The sequence below is a fragment of the Ammodytes marinus genome (assembly GCF_949987685.1).
Source record: "Ammodytes marinus genome assembly, chromosome: 23".
In the NCBI taxonomy this organism is placed as follows: Eukaryota; Metazoa; Chordata; class Actinopteri; order Uranoscopiformes; family Ammodytidae; genus Ammodytes; species Ammodytes marinus.
The window spans coordinates 9,662,290-9,683,373 of NC_137227.1; the positions used below are offsets into that span (position 1 = coordinate 9,662,290).

At 41.5% G+C, this 21,084-nt stretch overlaps 2 protein-coding genes across 2 annotated transcripts in view; one reads left to right on the forward strand and one right to left on the reverse strand.

Moving 5' to 3' along the window:
• The window catches only part of eml3 (EMAP like 3), a 47,894-nt gene extending 32,778 nt beyond the window's left edge, over positions 1–15,116 (reverse strand). Inside the window, exon 1 of the mRNA XM_080051552.1 lies at positions 15,003–15,116. Within this exon, the coding sequence (XP_079907678.1) occupies positions 15,003–15,027 (25 nt within the window). The 5' untranslated portion in view covers positions 15,028–15,116. The remainder of the gene's footprint in view (positions 1–15,002) is intronic.
• Positions 15,117–15,977: 861 nt separating this feature from the next.
• ecsit (ECSIT signaling integrator) lies at positions 15,978–21,069 on the forward strand. Its single transcript, XM_080052292.1, has 8 exons — positions 15,978–16,055; positions 16,366–16,543; positions 18,043–18,439; positions 18,704–18,927; positions 19,201–19,258; positions 19,535–19,683; positions 20,398–20,503; positions 20,608–21,069. Exons 2-8 carry the CDS (start codon positions 16,400–16,402, stop codon positions 20,871–20,873), a joined length of 1,344 nt encoding a protein of 447 aa, XP_079908418.1. The 5' UTR covers positions 15,978–16,055; positions 16,366–16,399; the 3' UTR covers positions 20,874–21,069.
• Positions 21,070–21,084: the final 15 nt, after the last annotated feature.

The following is a 21,084-nucleotide window of genomic DNA, read 5'->3' on the forward strand; positions in this document are numbered from 1 at the left end:
GCGAGCAAGTAACACAACCACTTCTACATGCTTCCCCTTGCCCATTAGAACATGCTTTTGGTGCAAACATTTGTGAGAGTGCACGTCCAAGTATGTTAGTTAATTTTTTACAAACAAAACAGCCAGGGTCTCCACATTCTCTTTATCCTAATTCATTTTTATTTATTTTTTTCTTCAGGGATCACTAGTAATATCAAGTCAAATGTGTGATATTTATCAATAATTCTCCACCAGCCGCAATCGACAGTGTGGAAGTTCTACAGGTTTCCAGTGAAATGTGGGTGAACAAAAGGTACTGAATAGCTGAAGGCTACCTGTCAGATGTTCATGTGATAACACCCTACATGGCGTCTAGCAACGCCAACATAAACACAAACCTTCAATGCTACCTTAAAGGAATGATGGGAATACTGCCAAAGAACAGTAACAAAATGATGGTATGTGTAATAGTTTACATAAATTAGATGTTAAACCAAGCCAGATCCAAATCAAATGGTGTTGTTAAACTTATATATACAGATATGGCTCAGGACATTAAGCACAAGTCTTCTGTAAAGAGTAGACATTCATTATTTCATAATTTTTTTTATATATCATTTAATTTATCGAATCGTATGACCTGGATTGAATTGTACTGTTAAAAAAGCATATCCTTTAATTTCTGATCAATCCTTCTGGGAATCCTACTGGGCATAAAGATGGCCAAATTTGAAAATAACATATATTAGCTCACACAATATCTGTATACTGTATATAGACCTCAGTAAATGAAAACGGAAAGTATAAATTCCCTTTGTTTTTTGTAAATGTAAGCTATCCTGCATCCAACCCCCAACATCTGCCCACAGTTTGCCTGATGCTGCATTGTAGCTGCTCGCTGTACGGTGACTGTCAACACTGGGAGATGTCAGTTCCAGGTGGAGAATTCTTGCAAAACTAGGCTATGATCTATGGTCTTTTAAGACATGTTCCTTTGGTGTAACAGTTTCTGTGGAACAGGCATTTCATCATCAGTGCTGTTGCAAAACGCCTGGGGCTGTTCCAGCTCAGCAGAGGAGGAAATGTTCCTTCAACAATTAGGTCAGTTTGGAAATCTTACACACTGATTACTCCTTAAAAAGGTCTGCTGTGTTCTCTGTACTGTAACCAATGTATAAGCTGGATGGAGCCATGACACCTGCAGCTTCAATACTGCTGATTTCAGGTCAAATGTTAGGTTTTATGTGGCGATCTTTACAACTCTGAGTATAAAGTACCATAATTTTTTAGAAATACACTTGATAAGTAGTAAGCTAGGAATTCAGAATAAGACACATAACAACCAGCTGTCACATTTAAGAGCGACTTTCAAATGATCACATTACCCTCTGAGTGAGACAGTTGATCAGAGACAAGGATTTGTCCGGGATATATTTTTATATCTTAAGCATCTTAAATTCTTAACTTTTTTAGCATTTTGCAGTTTCATAAATGCAGTTCCTGGTCTTTTGTAATAAGTCAATAGGTGTACATGCACACAGCAAACCAGGTCATTCTGAGATTTCAGGTTATACTGGAAGTCAAACAACCTTTAACCTGCACTGTTAACCTGGTTACTGCCTGTACCCTTACCCTACATGCAACAAGTCAGCATTCGGGATAACCCCAACATATTTCAAAGCCATGGCTTCCTGTTAATTGTAGAATACAGCTGCTTCCTGGAGGGCTGATAGCGGCAAGAGCAAAGTTTTTCCTTAGATTACAAATGGTTCAGAATTATGCAACAACTTCTGGAGGCTACCAAGAGTAGGTTTCAGTCTGACTTCAAAGTAAATTCTTTTTAATGAGGGTGCATTCTCACACGGCTGTTTGTGGGCATGTTGGTGCCCTATAGGCCAGACATCCAAAGGCACTCCAGAAGAGATTGAGCTTAGCATTAGAATGTTTTATAAAAACAATGCTACACAATGCCACAATGCTGTGGATATGCAAACCATAAGTATACAATAAAATGCAGAGATATGTATCAAACTAAACAAAATGGATGATGCCATCACTGCACAGGAACCTCTGTCCGGCAGCAGCTAGGTCAGGAAAAAGCAATGTTTTGATGAAGCAACACAAGCAACTCATTGGGATTTTCCAGTGAGACCACACACATTGTCTTGGCACAAAAAAGTACATAGATGAGGAATAAAAGGGGCAGCTGGCTCTCTCTATACTGTACAGGTTTGATACATGCACTTTACATCAATCTAATGTGTAGTGTCCATGTAGTGGTGAAGGATCAGAGTCACTGTAAGCAGGGGGTCCAGGGCCTGGTGCCAGATGCAAATGGAAATAAACCGTTCTTGTTGTGTGAGGTTTTGGTCTTGAAAGGACGCAGCCTCTCGCCAGAGGAAGTGTTTCAAGAGGTTTGTGTCCAGGGAAGGAGGGAACGGGAATAATCTTAATGGCTTTCCTAAGAGTCCTGGAGGTGGACAGATCCTGGAGGTATGGCAGATTTCAGCCAATTGCAAACTCTTCAGAAGGAATGATAGGCTGCAGGATGGGCTTAATTATGGAGGTGTAGGAACTGCACCAACATTGACTTTGGCAAGTTGAACCTCTTTACCTGTTTCTAGGGCGTACATGGCTTCTCTATCTTGGGATAATGCAACTATTGAAATTGACGTGCCACGATAAGCTTAAGTTAAGACCTATCACTCACGCAGTATCTTCCCTGACATACAATCTTTGAACAAACATATTGATCTTTAGAGTTGTTGGTAGGTGTATTTTGTTCCCCGGTTTCCAGTCTTTGTGCCAAGCAAAGCTAACTAGCTGCTGGCAGTAGCAGTATTGAACAGTCGAGTGTCTTCTCTTGGCAAGAAACCAAACAAAATTTACTTCCAAAAATGTCTAACTAGTCTTTTAAACAACAGATACCCTACAAATAGTACTGCCAGGAATCGAATCATGGACCCTTGTATGTCCTTAAAATTATGAGGGAGACACAAACATACATAACACAGAACCTTGTTGAAGGCCCCAGCTCTAAACACTGGGGCTTCCTGCCCGTGCAGCCTTAACAACCATCCGAAACCCTCCTCGCTAAACACAACCTGATAATAAACAATTAACACATTCCATCCCTCTTTTTGTGAGGCTGTTGCTGAAACGCAGAGAGAGAAAGGGCTGAGAAAATCAGAAACACATGCTAAAAGCTCATTCTATCTACGGGCCTCCTGCCTCCCTCTTCTGAAGGGGAAAAAAGAGTCTTCATCACTCAATGAGGAACATCAAAGACCCAACATGATTAGTGCATAAACAAGTCTCTCTTCTGAAACCCAGATGAACCTCATGTAACTCCAACACTTAGACAGTGATGGATGGGGAAATTACTGTTAATGCTTTACTGTCAGCAAATCTTCCCCAAGAAACCAACTTCTCACTCTGTATTCGGCTTACATGGGGTTGCACCCATAGAGAATTTAAAGGTCTTGTTGTGGTTGGGAGCTGTCTTGTGTAAGGCCCAATAATGAATATTTTCAACCATTGAAGTGTACAGTACGCTTTTTACAATACAAAAATAAAAGGTGTATTCACTGTCACAGGTTGTGTTTTTGTGTCCATTGTCCCAAACCTATGTTTGGTCTTTGCTCAGGAACTGGTCCTAAATCCAAGTTAAAGGTACTTTCAAGAAGAACGGCTGCAGTAGTTGGCAACACACCAAAATAAATACCACCGTATGTGTTTAGATAAGCACTGCAAGGAAGTTTGTTTTAATATACAGGTGATAAAATCAAAATGTCTTTAAACTGTAGATTGTTTGCACAGTACTAGGGAGTGATGGTGAGTGTAACTTGATGATTAGGTAGGCACTGGCCTTGTTAAACTCACTGAGGCGTGACAACACGCATTTCTATTCTACCTAAGGTAAGCTAGACTCATCCTCAGGTGCTGCTTGACTTTAAAGGCCTACTTCACCGGTGGGAATATGAAGGTGTATTGAATTCTGAGATCCTATGTAGTATAAATATGCAAAAAAAATGTAAATTGGTTCATCATACATAGGATCTCAGAATTCAATACACCTTCATATTCCCACCGGTGAAGTAGGCCTTTAATAACTGCTTCGGTAATTGTTGTGCATATGATGAATAAAAAGAACTTGAACAGAGGCGGAGAGAAAGACCATTGTTGGGGTAATTGATTTATGATCCTCTGAGCCCTCTTCCTAGCCTGGTGCTACCAGACCATCATACTTAATTTCATTTGTACAGAAGGTCTGGAACTGCTCTATTTGGCAAACGTTCACTCACTTGGATGCGGGTGTCTGTTGAAGTTTAAAACTATTGGATCTGCCCAGTGCCACTCTGTATCAGCCAACCAATCGCATAACGCATGTTATGAGCCGGCTTCTGACGGTGCATTCCAGTTATACTGGGAACTCGGAAATTTCCAACTTCACTATATTGTAGTCTATGGATCTACCAGTACCTGGCAACGGTAACTTGCTAGAGCCTAACGTTTAGTTATTTGGATGAGAAAGGTTGTAGGCGTCCATACTTTCCTGAGCAGATGCACTGGAACACAGACAGGTCGGAACTCGGAACTACCAAGTCGGAAATTTCCCAGTTCCGAGTATAAAGGAACGCAGCATTCAACTGAAACTGGAGCGCGACTTCGACGTCATCGTTCTCAGCCACTCGCTCTGTTCGCTGATTGGACACTCAGAAATCTGTTCGAGCAGGATCCCACTAATACACCCCAGCCCCAGACTGACAACTGAAGGGAAAATGAAATTTGGGCGGGCGGAGCCAGGCTACCCTCTTCCTACACCTCAAACAAATGTATTGTTGGTCTGAGAGTTGACATGTGACAGTGCAGTCAGTTGACTGCATCTCCATGTGCAGGGCCAGGTAGTCCCTCTTGACGCCATTCCCAAACAAGACAGTGATGTCAAGACGCTCTCTCTGGTGCATGTTTGGAAAGGAACAGCATTAAAGCCAGGACACTTTGTTTGGTCAGTATGGTTTGGAACGGAACGGTCACCATGAATCTGACTTGCGTTTCCACTGCTGATAGTACCCTTACCTGGTAGATGGGGTATATGTGGGCCTGCACTAGCAGTGTCTCGAGCCGTTGAACGGAACTGACCACAGCAGCTATAACTATTGTGTCATCATAACAGTGGACACAGTGTAGACCGCCAATTTATTAAATGAAGAGGAAGAGCACTACACACAACTCTCACACTCTTCTTTTTGTTCTAGGAGATCAAGCTCAATGTGATTGTGTCGTCAGCAAACTTGATGACAGTAATGGACTAACGGATGGCCACACAGTCATGTAATGATGTGAAAAGGTGCCAGCCATTTATATATTGCAGGTTGGTGTGTGGAAAAAAACTAATAAATGGCAAATAAAAAATAATAAATGGCAAATAAATTAAGAAGCCACAACCTTTCCAGTTTAAAACTAAAATTCACTGTTGACATGCAAGAAAGCTGGACTTTTCTACCAACAGACTCAGTTGTATCAGCTGGAAATGTCTGGACGCAGAATTACACTGTCTACATCTGGTCAATGCTCCACAGGAAGGTACACCAAACAGGAAGATGAAGTATTCCTGCAAAGGCACTGTTTATTGCTGAATTTGGCCTCAAGGAAAGAAAACTCATTAAGCAACCCAAACCAGCCTGGGTCCATCTGCAACTCCAACAACAACAAATGTGGGCTTTCAAGAATACAAGTCGGGTCTGAATCACTTTTATATTTGAGCAAACAGTACATTGCGATATTGCATATCAGAAATATGTGCGTGTTCTGTATCTGTGCAGCCTATCTTGGGAAAAAAAACATGCTGTATTTTTTGGGAGGCGATGATTGGCAGCTTGGTGGCACCACACCCACTCCTAATGTAAAAGAGCTTCTTCATTGGATCTGTTCTTGGCAGTCGGATCCTGTACTTAAAAAGGGAGGTTTTATACATGGACTAGATGAATGAGGGTTTTATAGTCTGGTTTTACTGGTGGTTGGCAGAAGGGCTAACACACGTGTCCAAATTAAAATAGATTATTTTAAGTGTCTCCACTTTCAGTCTCATCTATTCATAGTCTGTGCATGCTAGGACAGGCACAGTGAGTGACAAAGTATTTTTATTAAATAAATATTAATATTAAATATTATATTAAATATGACAATTTCTGCTTACTTTCAAACTGACAGTGTTGTAGTCCAATGACACATAAACACTATGAAATGCTTGCGTCAAAAGAGCTTATTAAAAAAAAATAATTATGAAAAAAAAAAGAAAAAGGCCACAGTTTTAATACCAAAGTAACCCACTGGCCTAAAATATATTCTTGTTTAACTTGCACCGTCTTCAAACAGGAAAGTGGTAAAGAAATGTCCTCACATGAAAGAAATTGGCACACTTATGACTTACCCTATTATTTTGTTTCACTAGAAAACAAATGTTATAGTTATATATATGCATGCATTAAAGATGAGTATTAATGAAAGAAGCCAGATATCCATTAATCTCAAGCAAAATACTGATTTTATTTACAGGTCTGTAATTTGTAGAAAACATTTTAAGAACGGTATTGCATATTTCTATAGTTCTATTATCAAGGTAATTACATTATGGCAAGTTCACATTCAGTATTCATTACAATTAATCCAAGTTATGGGATTACTGATACAACTAAAGGATTCATCCCCTTGGGAGCATGATGGCACTCTTGTGTTTGGGTTTACCTTTCATTTTGCGTGAGTGTGGAAAGGCCTAAGAACATGTAAAAACAAACATCTACTCAAAAGACTCAAATTATCATATTTCTGGGCAGCCCTTAGGAAATCCTATCCAGCCAGCAGCACGAGCACACCCATATGTTCTGGGCCAGAACCGAATTTGGAACATGTATTTCTAATATTCACAATACATGCATGGGTTCATCAAGTTAACTTCCATTGGGTCCAACTTCACAGTGTTACAACCAAACCTGAGAATAATACTACCAACCAATAAAACTCAACCATTCCCAATGAAAGTTTTGAAATTTGTTGCAAACTGAAATCCCCTCAAACGTAATACAAATAAACATATGAAGTTATTCAGTTTGACATTGATTCATTTTACTGTTCAATCAAATCAATAAATGACAGGAGGAGGATTTCAGATTTTATAATATATGTCTGGTGTAAGACTGGTGTATTTTCAAGCCATCATAAAAGGTACAATAGCTAAAAATTAAATTTCATTAACAGACACTGTACTGTAGCAGTTCCTTTTTCATTCATTCAGGGGATATAACACCAGCAAATACACACCCACACACAAACACAATTGTTTTCCCGCTCTACTCTGAGCCTATGCTTTTCTTGTTTTATTTTATTTTTTTCAGTTACAAGCCAAGACAGAGGGTGACTCATATCTGTTGGCAAAAAGCTGAGTTAAACCATTAGAATTGAAATGTACCGTAATTGCACTGGAATTGAGGTCAATATTCCAGATTTCATCAGATGATAGTACAACTTGTGCATTATCTTGGTTATTAATTTAAAATTACTATGAAAACGCACATTATGTCACACTTTTTGGCATGTCTGCAGCAACTCTAAATGCTTCTTCTCTATGTGCCAGTTTCCACTGAAGGTGGCGTCATCCGACATTCCTGACCAAGAAATACGGGCATGCAGAAGAGCTTACAGGAAATGATTCATGCATGCATAGTAGACAAAGGACTCTTATTTCAACTTATTGGCTCTTGCAAGCAAATATTTGTAATTTCTGGGCATTAAAATGTCCAAACCTTTAGCTTCTGTTTACTATCACTTCTTAAGGCCCTTTCCCACCGCCGCGCGGCAACGCGCCGCCTCCATTCATTTCAATGAGGGAAGGGCGGCTGAGGGGAGGCGGCATGGGAGGCGGTACAGCCGCGGCGGTTTGACCAGGAAGCGGTTGCCGCCCACGTGAACGCGCGCAGATTTTTCCCAACCGCTCAGCTTTCCCCGTGTCGAAACTTTCAGCGGCAGCCGCCCGGCGGCAGGTCGGTTATACAAGGCATCGTTGCAAACGGAGTATACAGACATAAACAACACGGCTCTACCATGTATTAAGTCAATGTTAAAGTGTCTGTCATTTAAAAAAGATTGGATATATATTTGACGTTGAACACAAACATGTGGAACCAGTGATTGAAGCCTCCAGCAAGGAGGCCTTTCCCACCGCCGCGGCAACCGCCCTCTCAACCGCCTCCTTGCTGGAGGACTCCACCGGTGAGCCCGGCGTTTTTAAAAGCGGCTGCTGCCTCGGCGGCAATGACAGCGAGATGCTTCGGTGATCGTATCGTTGGGATAGCCCGACCAGAAGTCCACCACACTTATTTATCTCTTTCTCTCTCGTATAACGATGTTATAGTCTCTCTATATGAGCTTTTATGAAGAATAAAAGTACAGAGAGAAAATACAGTTCCGTCTAAAAAATTATTCCCCTAGAAAATCGGCTTCAATCACTGGTTCCACATGTTTGTGTTCAACGTCAAATATATATCCAATCTTTTTTAAATGACAGACACTTTAACATTGACTTAATACATGGTAGAGCCGTGTTGTTTATGTCTGTATACTCCGTTTGCAACGATGCCTTGTATAACCGACTTGCCGCCGGGCGGCTGCCGCTGAAAGTTTCGACACGTTGGGAGAAATCTGCGCGCGTTCACGTGGGCGGCAACCGCTTCCTGGTCAAACCGCCGCGGCTGTACCGCCTCCCATGCCGCCTCCCCTCAGCCGCCCTTCCCTCATTGAAATGAATGGAGGCGGCGCGTTGCCGCGCGGCGGTGGGAAAGGGCCTTTAGTCATCGCCTTTAAACCACAATTGTTACTTCTCGTTTTGATCACAATTGTAATTATCAACTATTTAGTGATAATCTTATGGCCCCCTTTTTTTTAATGGTACTCAATTCAAATGTAGTTAAGGGGGTTTATTATTTTAGTACATATTGTGCCTGGGGCTGGGCATATTTCAAAATGCTTGATCACAAATGTATCACTAACAAATGCACACATGTTGCAATATGCAACTTGCCACCTTGAAATCATAAAATCCCTGCAACTTCCCTGCACCCAACAGTTCCCATTAAATCAAAAGCAGGGCGGAAGCCATTATCAGACTTCTTCTTTTTATTATTGACCTTATCTGCTGCTTGTTCCGTATCCATTAACTTTCGCCAAACTACTTAACTGGGAAACTGTATGCTGTTGTTGTCTGAGTTGTGCAAGGCCTGGGAGAGTTGGGTACTTTTCAGATGAAAAGCCTCAAGTATCCACTGATCCTATAAAGTAAACAGAGGGGAATTTGATTCCAAAGCTGGGAATGCAGATCTTGTATTAGATTTTTTTATTTTCTGGAAGGATTGCGGGTCGTTCCAGGTCTTGTGGGAGGTTGGCTGCCTGACAGCTGCACAACCACACACTTTTGATGGTCGGAGTCGTTTGTTGAGTCTCCGTACACAGTATACGGTCTTTCTTGTCCAACTGGTTGATGTTTTGAGTTTACAAAAACGTCCCTTTTCATCCAGCATGATTAGAGCCTCAAGTGGAGTGGAAACAGCGGATATAATTAGCATAGTATGCTTTGCCGTTTTGCATTTATAACTACAGAAAATCTGCTTGTAATCTTGGTTGCTGCCGTTCCCTCAAAATGTTGCTTTATCTTTCAGTCCCAAAAATGACTGTAATACGTGTCAAAATATCAGTATGTTCCTTCAAAAGGCTCATGTATTTCCTGTAGCCGTCACATGATGTAACATGAACTCAGTGTCCACCCACTCATTCTCTCACCCAAAGGTGCTACATAATGACCTACGGCTTTTAGTTCTCTTCTTTGATTTTGTCGCGTCGCCACCACTCTACATCCTGTACGCCCATGCACCATTGTCTGAGATCCCATTTAAGAAGTGAAACAGAGAGCTGTGCAACCTCTGAGAAACACTTTCTATGCCCCCGCTATGCCTGTGTTACTGCACCGTTTGCACAGCCATTGGTAAATGCACTGTGTGAAGTAACAGTAAACAGCAGCACAGACCTCCACTGCAAATGAAGGATGACAATTAATGAGTGTGAATGTGAATAACCACTTGATCGCACCATTTATTGATTCCGACACTAAGGTTGGCAAACTCCACAATCCATGGATTTGGCAATCAGCAAGTTGCTTCTCATTATAAGCAGATACTGAGCGCGACTTTCTCCATGTTAAAACAGTAAACGTCACACTACCATCAGCTCGTATCAGCTGTCACTAATTAATGTTCTGAGAGTAACTTGATGACGCTCCAAAATTAAACCTGGCTGTTGCTTAAAGTGTTCTGTATCTGTACTGGTCACGCAAAGTTTGTGAGCTCCACATTTACAACAGGGAGAAGGCAGCTACTACAACAGATTTAATAGCTACAGTTGGTATTTCAGTGTTTTGGATACATATTGAATCACCATTTATGAAAACAAGTATTAGATGGAAATCTTTATTTGAAGATACTATTAAACAACTCAAATCAGGACTCCCCAAATTTGACAAAAGTTCTATATTTCAGAAGTCAGAAGCGACTGATGTCAGAGCATCTCAACAGCTCTGCATCAAAGTCTAGTTTTGAAGGTGTTTTTACTTGATACTTCGTTTTTCATTGCGCATTTTCTTGGATAAAATTGTGTTTAGGGAAATACAATGAAGAAAGGTGAAATGTTCATCAAGCCCCAACAATTGATTCTCATTTAAGCTACAAAAAATGATCATTACCAACAGCAGTCAAGCTTCTTGATGGATTGGTGGATTCTCGAGTAGAGAACTCAAAGCCAACCTGTGGTATTCCTGCTAAATGCACCACTGTTTTAGCAGATTAAAGCTTCTAAAAATAACTGCCAAAAAGCCAGAGGAGATGGTCCACGTGTGAGCTCACAGCGCTGGCAGCCGGTTGATATATTGTCACAGATCTGACTGTCATCTCTGGCTGGAGCAGACACAAACATTATGCAAGGCCATGCGAGCTCTCTCTCTCTGCATACACATAACAAAAGTGTGAGCTAGTCTTTTGACTGCCGACAGAATAATTCCCTGCAGCAACATGATGTCACCGAGTGTGGAGCCATGAGGTACAAGTTCAAGTACAAGTTCACTTGGAACTACTAAGTAGGGCTGTGCATTATTTAAACAAATGTTTTAACTTAAAGCTATAGTGCGTAACTTCTGTTGAGTAATTACAACAACACTGTTGGTGCATCTTCATGAGGTAAGCCTTTGTGATCGTGTGTGAAGTATCTTCAGATATACGTCCAGGTTTTTTCTTAGCAGGAGAATCAACAACTGAAACCTTTCTTGGACCAAAGCAGTAGTGTTTTTACGACACAAGTGCGTGCCGGCGGCGTGTGCATTTGTTTTGGAAGTGAGTGTAAGAGAGACGGCAGGATGCATGTCCATTAGGTAATGTATTTATATGTGACTATGCCAGATGGTAATATGAAGATGGTGAAGCAAAGCAAACTTTGATTTAGTACTGTTCATAAACACAGGTCTGCCTGCCGTACATCGTTTTGTAAGTTCCCGGGAGATCATAGTACCTGTGCAAAGGCATGAAGAATAATAACTAAATGAAAACAGTGTTGTTTTGGCCATCTACTGATTTTGACTTACTTGCACAACATGCACCATATTCCAAGTGTGTTTTTGTTATTCACACTGAAAGAATAGCAACATTACAAGGATGTTTCTGGTTTTCATAACAATCATGATTATAAAAACATTGTACACATAGTTAATAGTTGAGAACTGGTACCATAAAAACAGCATTGCAGAAGAAAGAAGCGTGAGCAAGTCTGACAGAGTAAGACAGGCTGTAATTAAAGTGAAATTATCCTTAACTGATTCCGAGTGTGCTGCTGATGGATGGCCCACAATGCAATGCTCAAAGGAATCCCACTCACACAAATGCAAATAATTCGGATAGAAAGCAGATGGTGGTAAAACAAAAACACCCGTAAAAAATTAACAAAATAATAAGAAGTAAGAACTTACAAAGAGGTATTGTTTGATTGACATTTGGAACTTATTTTGCAATATTTAACATTAATTAAAAAAAAACTTTAATTGGCTTCTGGTCTCTTACAAACGGCACTACTCTATAACTGCATTCAGAACATACTGTGAAATAAGTATAATGGAATTGGGGATACAGTTTCAGATCTGGCATGTGGTATGAAAGGGATTGGCTGACTGTTTTAGAGGAAATGACAGATGATGCGGGTCAACAGATGGTTTTCTTTTCTTGTTGGACTCTTTGGGAAAGCACAGTAAAAGATCTTTCTGGCAGAGATTCACTTTATTTGGCTTTTGGAAGTTTTGTCTGGATTTGTTCATCCACCATCAACCCACAATTAGTTTATATCAGCTGTGATACTCCATTTCTGCCCTGCGATCCGTGACAACAGTGTCCTACAATAATACAATGTTTGAATCAAGAGATTTATGAATGCATGCTGGCATTTTTAGAGAACACATCATTTTTGTCATTTGATTTGAGTGTGACTGCACCACTGACCACTGAACGATATGATTAGATTTTGTTTGCCAACGTGCAGGGCACAGATTTACTATCTGAAATCTTTAGTTCTCTTCTGAGAAGTCATGCATGTTAGCTTCCTGTTTGTTTGCAATAAATACAGACATTTACGTGCAAGGGTGTACAGAGAAATAAGAGTGCCAACATTTAAAAAAAACTACTTGAAAAGAGCCTCAGAGGACAAATACATCTTAGTACACATAGTTCTCTGAGTAAAGAAAATAGACACTGAGCACAGTGAAGCTGCCAGTTGTTGCGGACACCTCCAACCTAAACTATGTACTATCAGCTGTGTTGTGTAACAGGCTATTTATGATCGTCGGAGTAAAAATGAGACTGTTTCATAAACATTCAAAAGTTCTTCATAGGAGGTGGATTAAATACATCAAATGGCATGTGTGGGTCGTTACCAAATTGTATTTTCCATTTTTTCAAGGTTAATTTATTTGAACTTTGTCTTGAGAACCACACTCCCAGCGCGTCAAAAACCAGATGCTTGGTCAGGGCCCTTTGGCTTTGGCTACTGACACAAAGGTCTCCTTTAGCATGTATATCAGATGTCTGGGGCTTATTCAATGGGACAGAGGCTCACAGCATGTTTTAGTGCTGCGCTTTGGGTCTGGGAGGCACAGATAGATCCTGACGAAGTCTGGTTTTCAAAGCGTTGGGAACTCAGTTCAAATGTCTACAAGCGTTCTGTCACACTGCTGTTACATCAATCTGAGTCTTTTATGTGTCATTTTGCAGACTTTAACCTTATTCCACATACTGTATATTGGGAAATACTCGATTTCTGTCATCCAGCTTCATATCACCAAGCCCTTGTAAATGCTTCTGTTATAAAATGCAGTGACATACAATTACATGTTACAAGCCTATCAGCAAACAGTGAGACACAGACAGGAGCAGATGTATAGCATGGCTGCACCCACATCAGCTTTTAGTATATGACCTTCATTACGGAGCATTAGCACGGGATAATTACATTACAGACAGGGATTCAGTGGCAGCCTCTACACTGTAATTTACACTCCAGCTCCCTGCAGCACTGATGCCAAGAAATGCTGGAGAGCGTCCCCGCGTGATATTTACTGTTCCCCAGTGCCGCGCCGACCCACCATTTTACAAGACAAGTAAACACAACATCAGCAGCAGCACAGAAGGTGGGACAGCAGGACCTACAGATGTGCAACAAAAGCTGCATTGTGCAACAGTGTTATAAACAGGGGAGGAGTGGGTGTTGATTTTGAAACACTCAGCATTGTTTGTTGCTTGCTTGCTGGAAGTCAGAGAAAGAAGTGTGCAGTCACTTTTTAATTCGTTTTGGGAGTCAACTGTTTGTGCATAAACATAAAAAGTCAATTACAAGTTCATAAATGGTGCACCGTATCCTTTTATATGCCTATTCATATTTCATATTTAGTAGTTGTATTTTTGACCAGACACTACAGTAGTGTCCTCATAGCTTTGCTGGTGAGGTGTTACAATATAGCCTCACAGGCAAGAAGTCATCATACAGCCATTAGCTACACGAAATTGAATTAACTAGGCGTTCATTTAAAAAAGCCGACTGTTGAAGTTACCCAACTTGTCCGCCAGTTTATATTAGTCACAGTCGAGCAAGACAGATGAGGAAACACAGAACTAAAAGTTGGGTTCAAATTTTGGCTTGACACCGCGTGCCAAATGAGAGACAGCGGTTTGAATCAAAGGGTGAACCCTCACGCGCTAAAAGCAAAACTAGCTAGCAGCACTTGAAGTGCAGCAGCTGTTTTCAAACACTAGCACTGCGGCACCTACAGACACAAGGGCTGCTCTGCTGTCATTGAGCAGCACAGCTTGCAACTATAAATGAAGTGCCCTCCTTTACGAATAAATAAAGTTTACGGGGCGTTGATAATGGTTAATAAACCGTCAGACAGTGCCAAATGTACAAGAAATGTGCTGAAATCTGGTGTAATCAAAGTGGCCAAATCACCACTGCACTTCCTTCAAACTGTCAACATCATAGAGGAGCCCGCCTATTTTTCATCAAAATATACAAGGAAGGTGGCAGAAAACACGACGAAAAAACTGAGAAACTCACACTTTTATCAATTTAGAAAATGTCTTACACAAGTTGTGCAGATTAAAGAAAGGTGTAGAGGGTGCTGAACAAAGTTGGCACTTTTACAGTTTTGTACAATGATTTTAGTCATGACTCATGGTGTACGACTTAAGTAGGCTACACTTGCCGAAATGCTAAACAACAATTAAAGCCACTTTTTTAAATGAGTTCGGAAGAGGGTTCCCTCCATCTAACGATGTAAGCAGCGTATCCGTACGAACACGGGCAAGGCAAGTTTACACAATGCTAATGTTGTCAGTAAAACAAATAACAACACACACACACACCAAAGACGTTTTCTAAACTTTACTTACCCAAGCTGTTAGTGGATGAATCCATAATCCCAAATTGTGTGTTGAGTTTGTCTAAAAGTGAAGTCTGGGCTATGGTGTGTTTTCCATGCTGAGCAGCGCGAGGAGTGTCACAAGTCACACGCTGGGGACTCGTGTGTCAAGCTGCCAGGTTTAGCAACACGCACACCGGAAACGGGGACACATCTTCTGAAAATAAAGCGGCATTGTTAACTACCAAATAATTATAACAACATTCCTAAACAATTTGACCATACAGTCTAAACCTGCTTTAATGACGTAGATAAAATAACAAAATACAGGTAAAATAACAACATGATATTAAAAGAAAAACAATCGCTTGTTGAAAGCATATTGAAAGATTTGTGTCCTCCGGAAGTCCTTTACGTCTTTTCGGCTAACTTGACACCTTTCGCCGGTAAAGCCAATAGAGATGCGTAATAAATGTCAAAAGTTCAATTAGTTATATCTTTTAACCCTCTCCAACAGTTATTGTCGCCAGTGTGTAACTCAGTATGTGTAACTCAAAAAAAGTATTATTTCAGGCGCCTGTCAAATAAGGCTTATGAGAGACGAGACAGTATTTGTTTGGAAGGCATTTGTCGCCGCCGCGCGGCAGTGCTGTGTATTGCAGAGGAGACCCGCAACGATGACCTGAACCAAAGGCAACTGGCTACGATGTGAAACATGTTTTATTTTGTTTTTACTTGTCACACTTTAGTTTGCATTCGTGTTATTACATAATTAAACTAGTACGCTTTTGTTAATATTTCACCTTCATAGCATTAGTTAACTTCGTGCCATTTAATGTAGACTAAAATGCGTGTATTAGGCTATATGCTATTTTCGTATTGTCTGTGTATTTTTATTATTTTAATAGTGTTTTTTTTTGTCTTTGTTGTATATTTGTATTGTAAAGTATATTGATTTTTGTTTGCGGAACAATAATTTACTCTCGGTTTCTGTTGTTTGGGGGAAGTAACTGTGTGTGGGACCAGGATGTTCAGCCGGCTTTTCAACATGGAGGCTCTGACGGAGATTTTTGAAGGATACATGGTCAGTATTGAGTAAAGCAAAGGATATGCATATGCCTATATTTATTACACTCTAATAGTCATGTATTACAGAATATCAACTGTTGATAAAAATGTGCCTGACACTTTGCCCTTATTCGGCCCCTTAGGCATATGTGACACGCAAATATGTTTAATGTTTTCTTGGCTAGAAACATTTACTCACCAGTGTGCCTTGAGTGCTGCATACAGTTAACCAGCTGCCAGTTGGAGCTTAAGCGTTTTGTGAATAGTCTAGTGCCCGTCCTGTGTATTGTCCCATGGTCCTATTATAAGAGGTTATCGTCCTATAGTTCTCTTCGTGAAGGTCAGTGGGATGGCTCTAACATGAAGTGTGCCCGCTGCCTGCTGAAGCTGCAGGCTCTCCGACTGGGGGCTCAGTCAGGCCGGCCAGCTGCTGCCCAGTACGGCGCCCTGCTCCAGACAGCCTCCTCCAGTCAGCCCAGCCTGCTACACAGCACCAACGACCAGGTAAACTCTTCAAAATATTAGTTATGAAATGACATAGCATTAATAGCAAAGGCAGCATACCACAGAGGAATGATGCAGTCCTGTCCTGAATGATGTCCTTATCTTTAGGCAAAAATATTAAACTACAAAAATACACTATTAACAACTAATAGATTAAAAAACAAGTTAAAATATGAATATACACTCACCGGCCACTTTATTAGGTACAGCGGTTCATTTTCTTGTTAACACATATAACTAATCAGCCAATCACATGTCAGCAACTCAATGCATTTAGGCATGTAGACCTGGACGGGACAACTTATTGAGGTTGAAACCGAGCAACAGAATGGGGAAGAAAGGGGTTTTAAGTGACTTTGAACATGGCAATGTTGAGGGTGCCAGGAGGGCTGGTATGAGTATTTCAGAAACTGCTGATCTACTGGGATTTTCACTCCAAACTATCTCTAGGGTTTACAGAGAATGGTCCGAAAAAGAAATAAATACCCAGTGAGCGGCATTTGTGCGGACGTAAAATGCCTTGTTGAAGTCAGAGGTCAGTGGAGGATGGTCATACTAGTTTGAGATGATAGAAAGGCAACAGTAACTCAAATAACAACTTGTTACAACCAGGGTATGCAGAATACCATCTCTGAACGCAAAACACGACCAACCTTGAAGCACAAGGGCTACAGCAACAGAAGACCCAACCGGGTGCCACTCCTGTCAGCTAAAAACAGGAAAATGAGGCTACAATTCTCACAGGATCACCAATATTGGACAATAGACGACTGAAAAATCTTGCCTGGTCTGATGAGTCTCGATTTCAGTTGCGACATTCAGCTGACATGTTCAGAATTAGGCGTAAACAACACGAAAGTATGGATCCATCCTGCCGTGCACCATCAACCATGCCATGTTCAATGTCACCTAAACCCCCTTTCTTCCCCATTCTGATGCTGGGTTTGACTTCAGTACATTGTCTTGACCACGTCTAAATGCCTAAATGCATTAAATTGCTGCCATGTGATTGGCTGATTAGCTTTTTGTTTTTATAAGCCATTGAACAGGTGTACCTAATAAAGTGGCCGGTGAGTGTATATAGATATGCATATCTTGTAGAGATATACTTTAGTAGTACACTTTAATAAATTGATGATGTTCGTGCTGTATGTAATTCGACGTTTGAAGAAAACAAATGTGTGCTTTTCATTGCTACTGTGCGTGCTGAAAAAGAAATACACAGCCTAAGCTCTGTAAACAGGCATGTTGCTACTGTACAGTGGGCCTCCTTTCTTTACATATCCTTCGTTTACAGAGCCTTGGCTGTGTATTAACACTGGATTTTGTATTGAGCACACACACAGTACAGTACGGACAGGTAGCCGATCGTGAGGAGATATTCACCAGTTTTTGACAAAGTGATTTTGACCACGAACATTCTCCAGAATCGCTGACTCAACCTATTTTAAAGTGCAAAACTCCATATACAGTATAACAACAGTCACTGTCACTTGCAGGTGTTGAGGCGTTTCCACGGCAGCCCGTCGTTTGCCAGCAAGCCGCCCGTGGAGTTCATCAGGGAAGAAATGAAACGTGACAAGACCCTGGTCACCCATGACGACCTGTTTGAGCGGGTGGCCAAAGACGTGAAAACCAAGGCCACGTTCAACAGAGTGGTGGATGTGTTCACCAAGCAGGACGTGAGGAGGCGGGGTCACGTGGAGTTCATCTACGCCGCGCTGGACAAGATGGCGGAGTTCGGCGTGGAGAGAGACCTGGCCGTCTACAACAAGCTGCTGGACGTCTTCCCCAAAGAGGTGTTCGTGCCCCGGAACTACATCCAGCGCATGTTCAACCACTATCCCCGCCAGCAGGAGTGTGGGGTGCAGCTACTGGAGCGGATGGAGAACTATGGTACGGTGCCTGTTGTTCAAACATTCAGTCTGATCATTTAAAGGCGCGGACAGCATTTATCGAGAAATGCTCATTTTGTTGTTGTCAGTTTCGGGGAATATCTTCTCACGAGCCGCTACCTGTCTGTACTGTGTGTTTCTCTTGTACATTTCTTCTTTTGTATTGCGTTGTTGAAGGGAGACTGAAGAATGTCGTTGTCAACTAATGCTGCTGTAAGTTTTGTGTATGACAAATAAACAAATCTCTGGTATCTCTTGTTTGTAGGTATCATGCCCAACGTGGAAACCAAAGTGCTGCTGGTCCAGATCTTTGGCGATAAGGGCCACCCCATGAGGAAGTACCAACGCATCATGTACTGGTTCCCCAAGTTCAAACACATCAACCCCTTCCCCATCCCCCAGCATCTGCCTGAAGACCCAGTGGACCTGGCTCGCTTCAGCCTCGCCCGCATCGCCGGAGACCAAGACGCTAGAGTCACCGTCTATCAGGTACAATCACATAGTAGAATGTGTGATGGTGTGTTTATCTGCACAGTCCCCCCTTTGGCAGTATTTTGCATGGGTAACATATGTTGATTGTGTTTTGTAAATACATAGAAGATTCAGACTTAGTTCCACCCCACTACTTTGCGCTACCCACTTACTAAAATTCCACTTCTCAAGTTAAAACAAAGCGAGGAGCACACCTTTACCAACTACTTTTTTTAAACAAGAAATCTTTGCCAAGAAATAATGTCTGTTTTTTTTTGCTCTTCCCACTAGCTACCGCATACAGACATTACAGAGAGTGGAGAGGAGATCATACTTCCACATATAGTAGGTATGGAAACAGTTCCATGTGTCATTGTGCTTAATTGGATTCCCAATGCTCATAATTATAGATAAATAATTGCAGTAGATTATTTGAGGCCGACTAGAAAATGAAAACGGACAAACTACAGTTGCAAACTAGGAAAGTTTTTTGTTTTGTTTTTTCTGGTGTGTGTTTGTGTGTACGATTCTCTCCCATCTTAGAAATGTTATATAGGTTCAAAGGTGAGCTCATATCCAAATATATTCAGACTTTTGTTCATTGTCCTTCCCCTGTCTACACCAGGTATCCAGAGCCCCAGTCAGAGGGAGCTGCTAGCTCAGCATAACTCCAGCAGGCCGGTGTTTGTAGAGGGGCCCTTCCCCCTGTGGCTGAAGAAGAAGTGTGTGCACTACTACATCCTCAGAGCAGACCCAGTACCACCAGAGGAGAAGGTGTGGAAAAAAACATCTACTATTAGCTACTAAATAAATAAAAATGATCCCCTAATTGGACAAGGGAATGATAAGTCATGCCTTATTCTGTCTGTTGTTGCAGCAGCACCAAGACAGATACATATGTAGAATAAAAAATGAGTAATAAAAGGTATATAAAACTATACTACGAATGAAAGTTCAATACAAACTTAACAATAGTAATTGAAGACAAAGTTACTTAGTATAATGATATATATATATTTCTTAAAGATTATTTTTTGGCATTTTCAAGCTTTATTAGATAGTACAGAGTTGAAATGGGGAGACAGAGAGAGAGGGGGGATGACCTGCAGTAAAGGTCCACGGGTCGGATTCGGACCCGCGACCACTGCAACGAAGGCCGGAGCCAATATGGTACGCGCTCTATCCACTACGCCACCTGAGCGCCCAATGATATATATATATTTAAATGTATAATGGAAAACAGTAAGTGAGGGAGAATTAACTTTCTTCTCAAGGAATATTGGAATGACCCCAAGAAAGAAAAAAACACCAAGTTTAATAGTTTAGTTTAATTTTCTAGCTCTTATCAAAGCATTCAGACCCTGCACGACTGCATCCAAGAGCTGGATAGTTAGCAGAAGTACTATACAGTAGTACAGGTGGTAATTCTAGGGGCCTCTCATGAGTGTTAGTTCATGGAGCTGTATGTATGTGTGTGTTCCCCCACAGGTAGAGGAGCCCTATGACCCAGAGAGGTCTCTGTATTATCCTCTGCAGCTAGACTTCGATTTTGGCCGCGACCTCGGGGAAGAAGAGAACTTCGATGTTGAAGACGGTAAGATTCTAACACTGAGGCTGTCTAATTGAGCTTTTTTGTTTGTTCGTATATTTTGCTGGCTAATGTGGTCGTTAAAAACTCTGGTCTGTTTTTGCCTGCAGTGGATGAGGGAGCGGTCTTTGCCATGTGTATGACCAGCCAGGGAGACCAGGCCACCCTCAACCAGTGGATCTCTGGCCTGCAGCAGAACAACCCCGTCCTGGGCCGGGTCCCCACTCTGTTTCGCCTGGAGGCCGGGCCTAAGGAGCTCCAGGGAACGGACACACACACCACGGGCCAGACCCACACAGAGGACACACAGCCTGGGGAAGAAGCTGACGTTATAGTGGAAGAAGAGCCAAGGAGAAGCCATGGAATGAAGCAGTGAACAGCAGTCAAGAGTGTGTGGTTCAGTCTGCCATAAAGATATCAGGACATTATGACTCTATATGGCAGTACCCTGTCCACGCTGGGTAAAGGCTGAACTAACTAATTTAACTAGTGAACAGGACACAGCAACTCAGCAGATTCCAATGAGGACTAGTGCTGTTGAATAATGTGGGTAAGGTAATCAAATAAATACATTTAAAATGAAACGT

Bases quoted from the DNA above. Each gene is read 5' to 3' on its own strand.
- ecsit (XM_080052292.1), top strand. From the start codon at position 16,400: ATGAAGTGTGCCCGCTGCCTGCTGAAGCTGCAGGCTCTCCGACTGGGG. The intron at 16,544-18,042 runs GTAAACTCTTCA...TGTCACTTGCAG, and splicing joins TACACAGCACCAACGACCAG to GTGTTGAGGCGTTTCCACGG. The intron at 18,928-19,200 runs GTACAATCACAT...TCTTCCCACTAG, and splicing joins CTAGAGTCACCGTCTATCAG to CTACCGCATACAGACATTAC.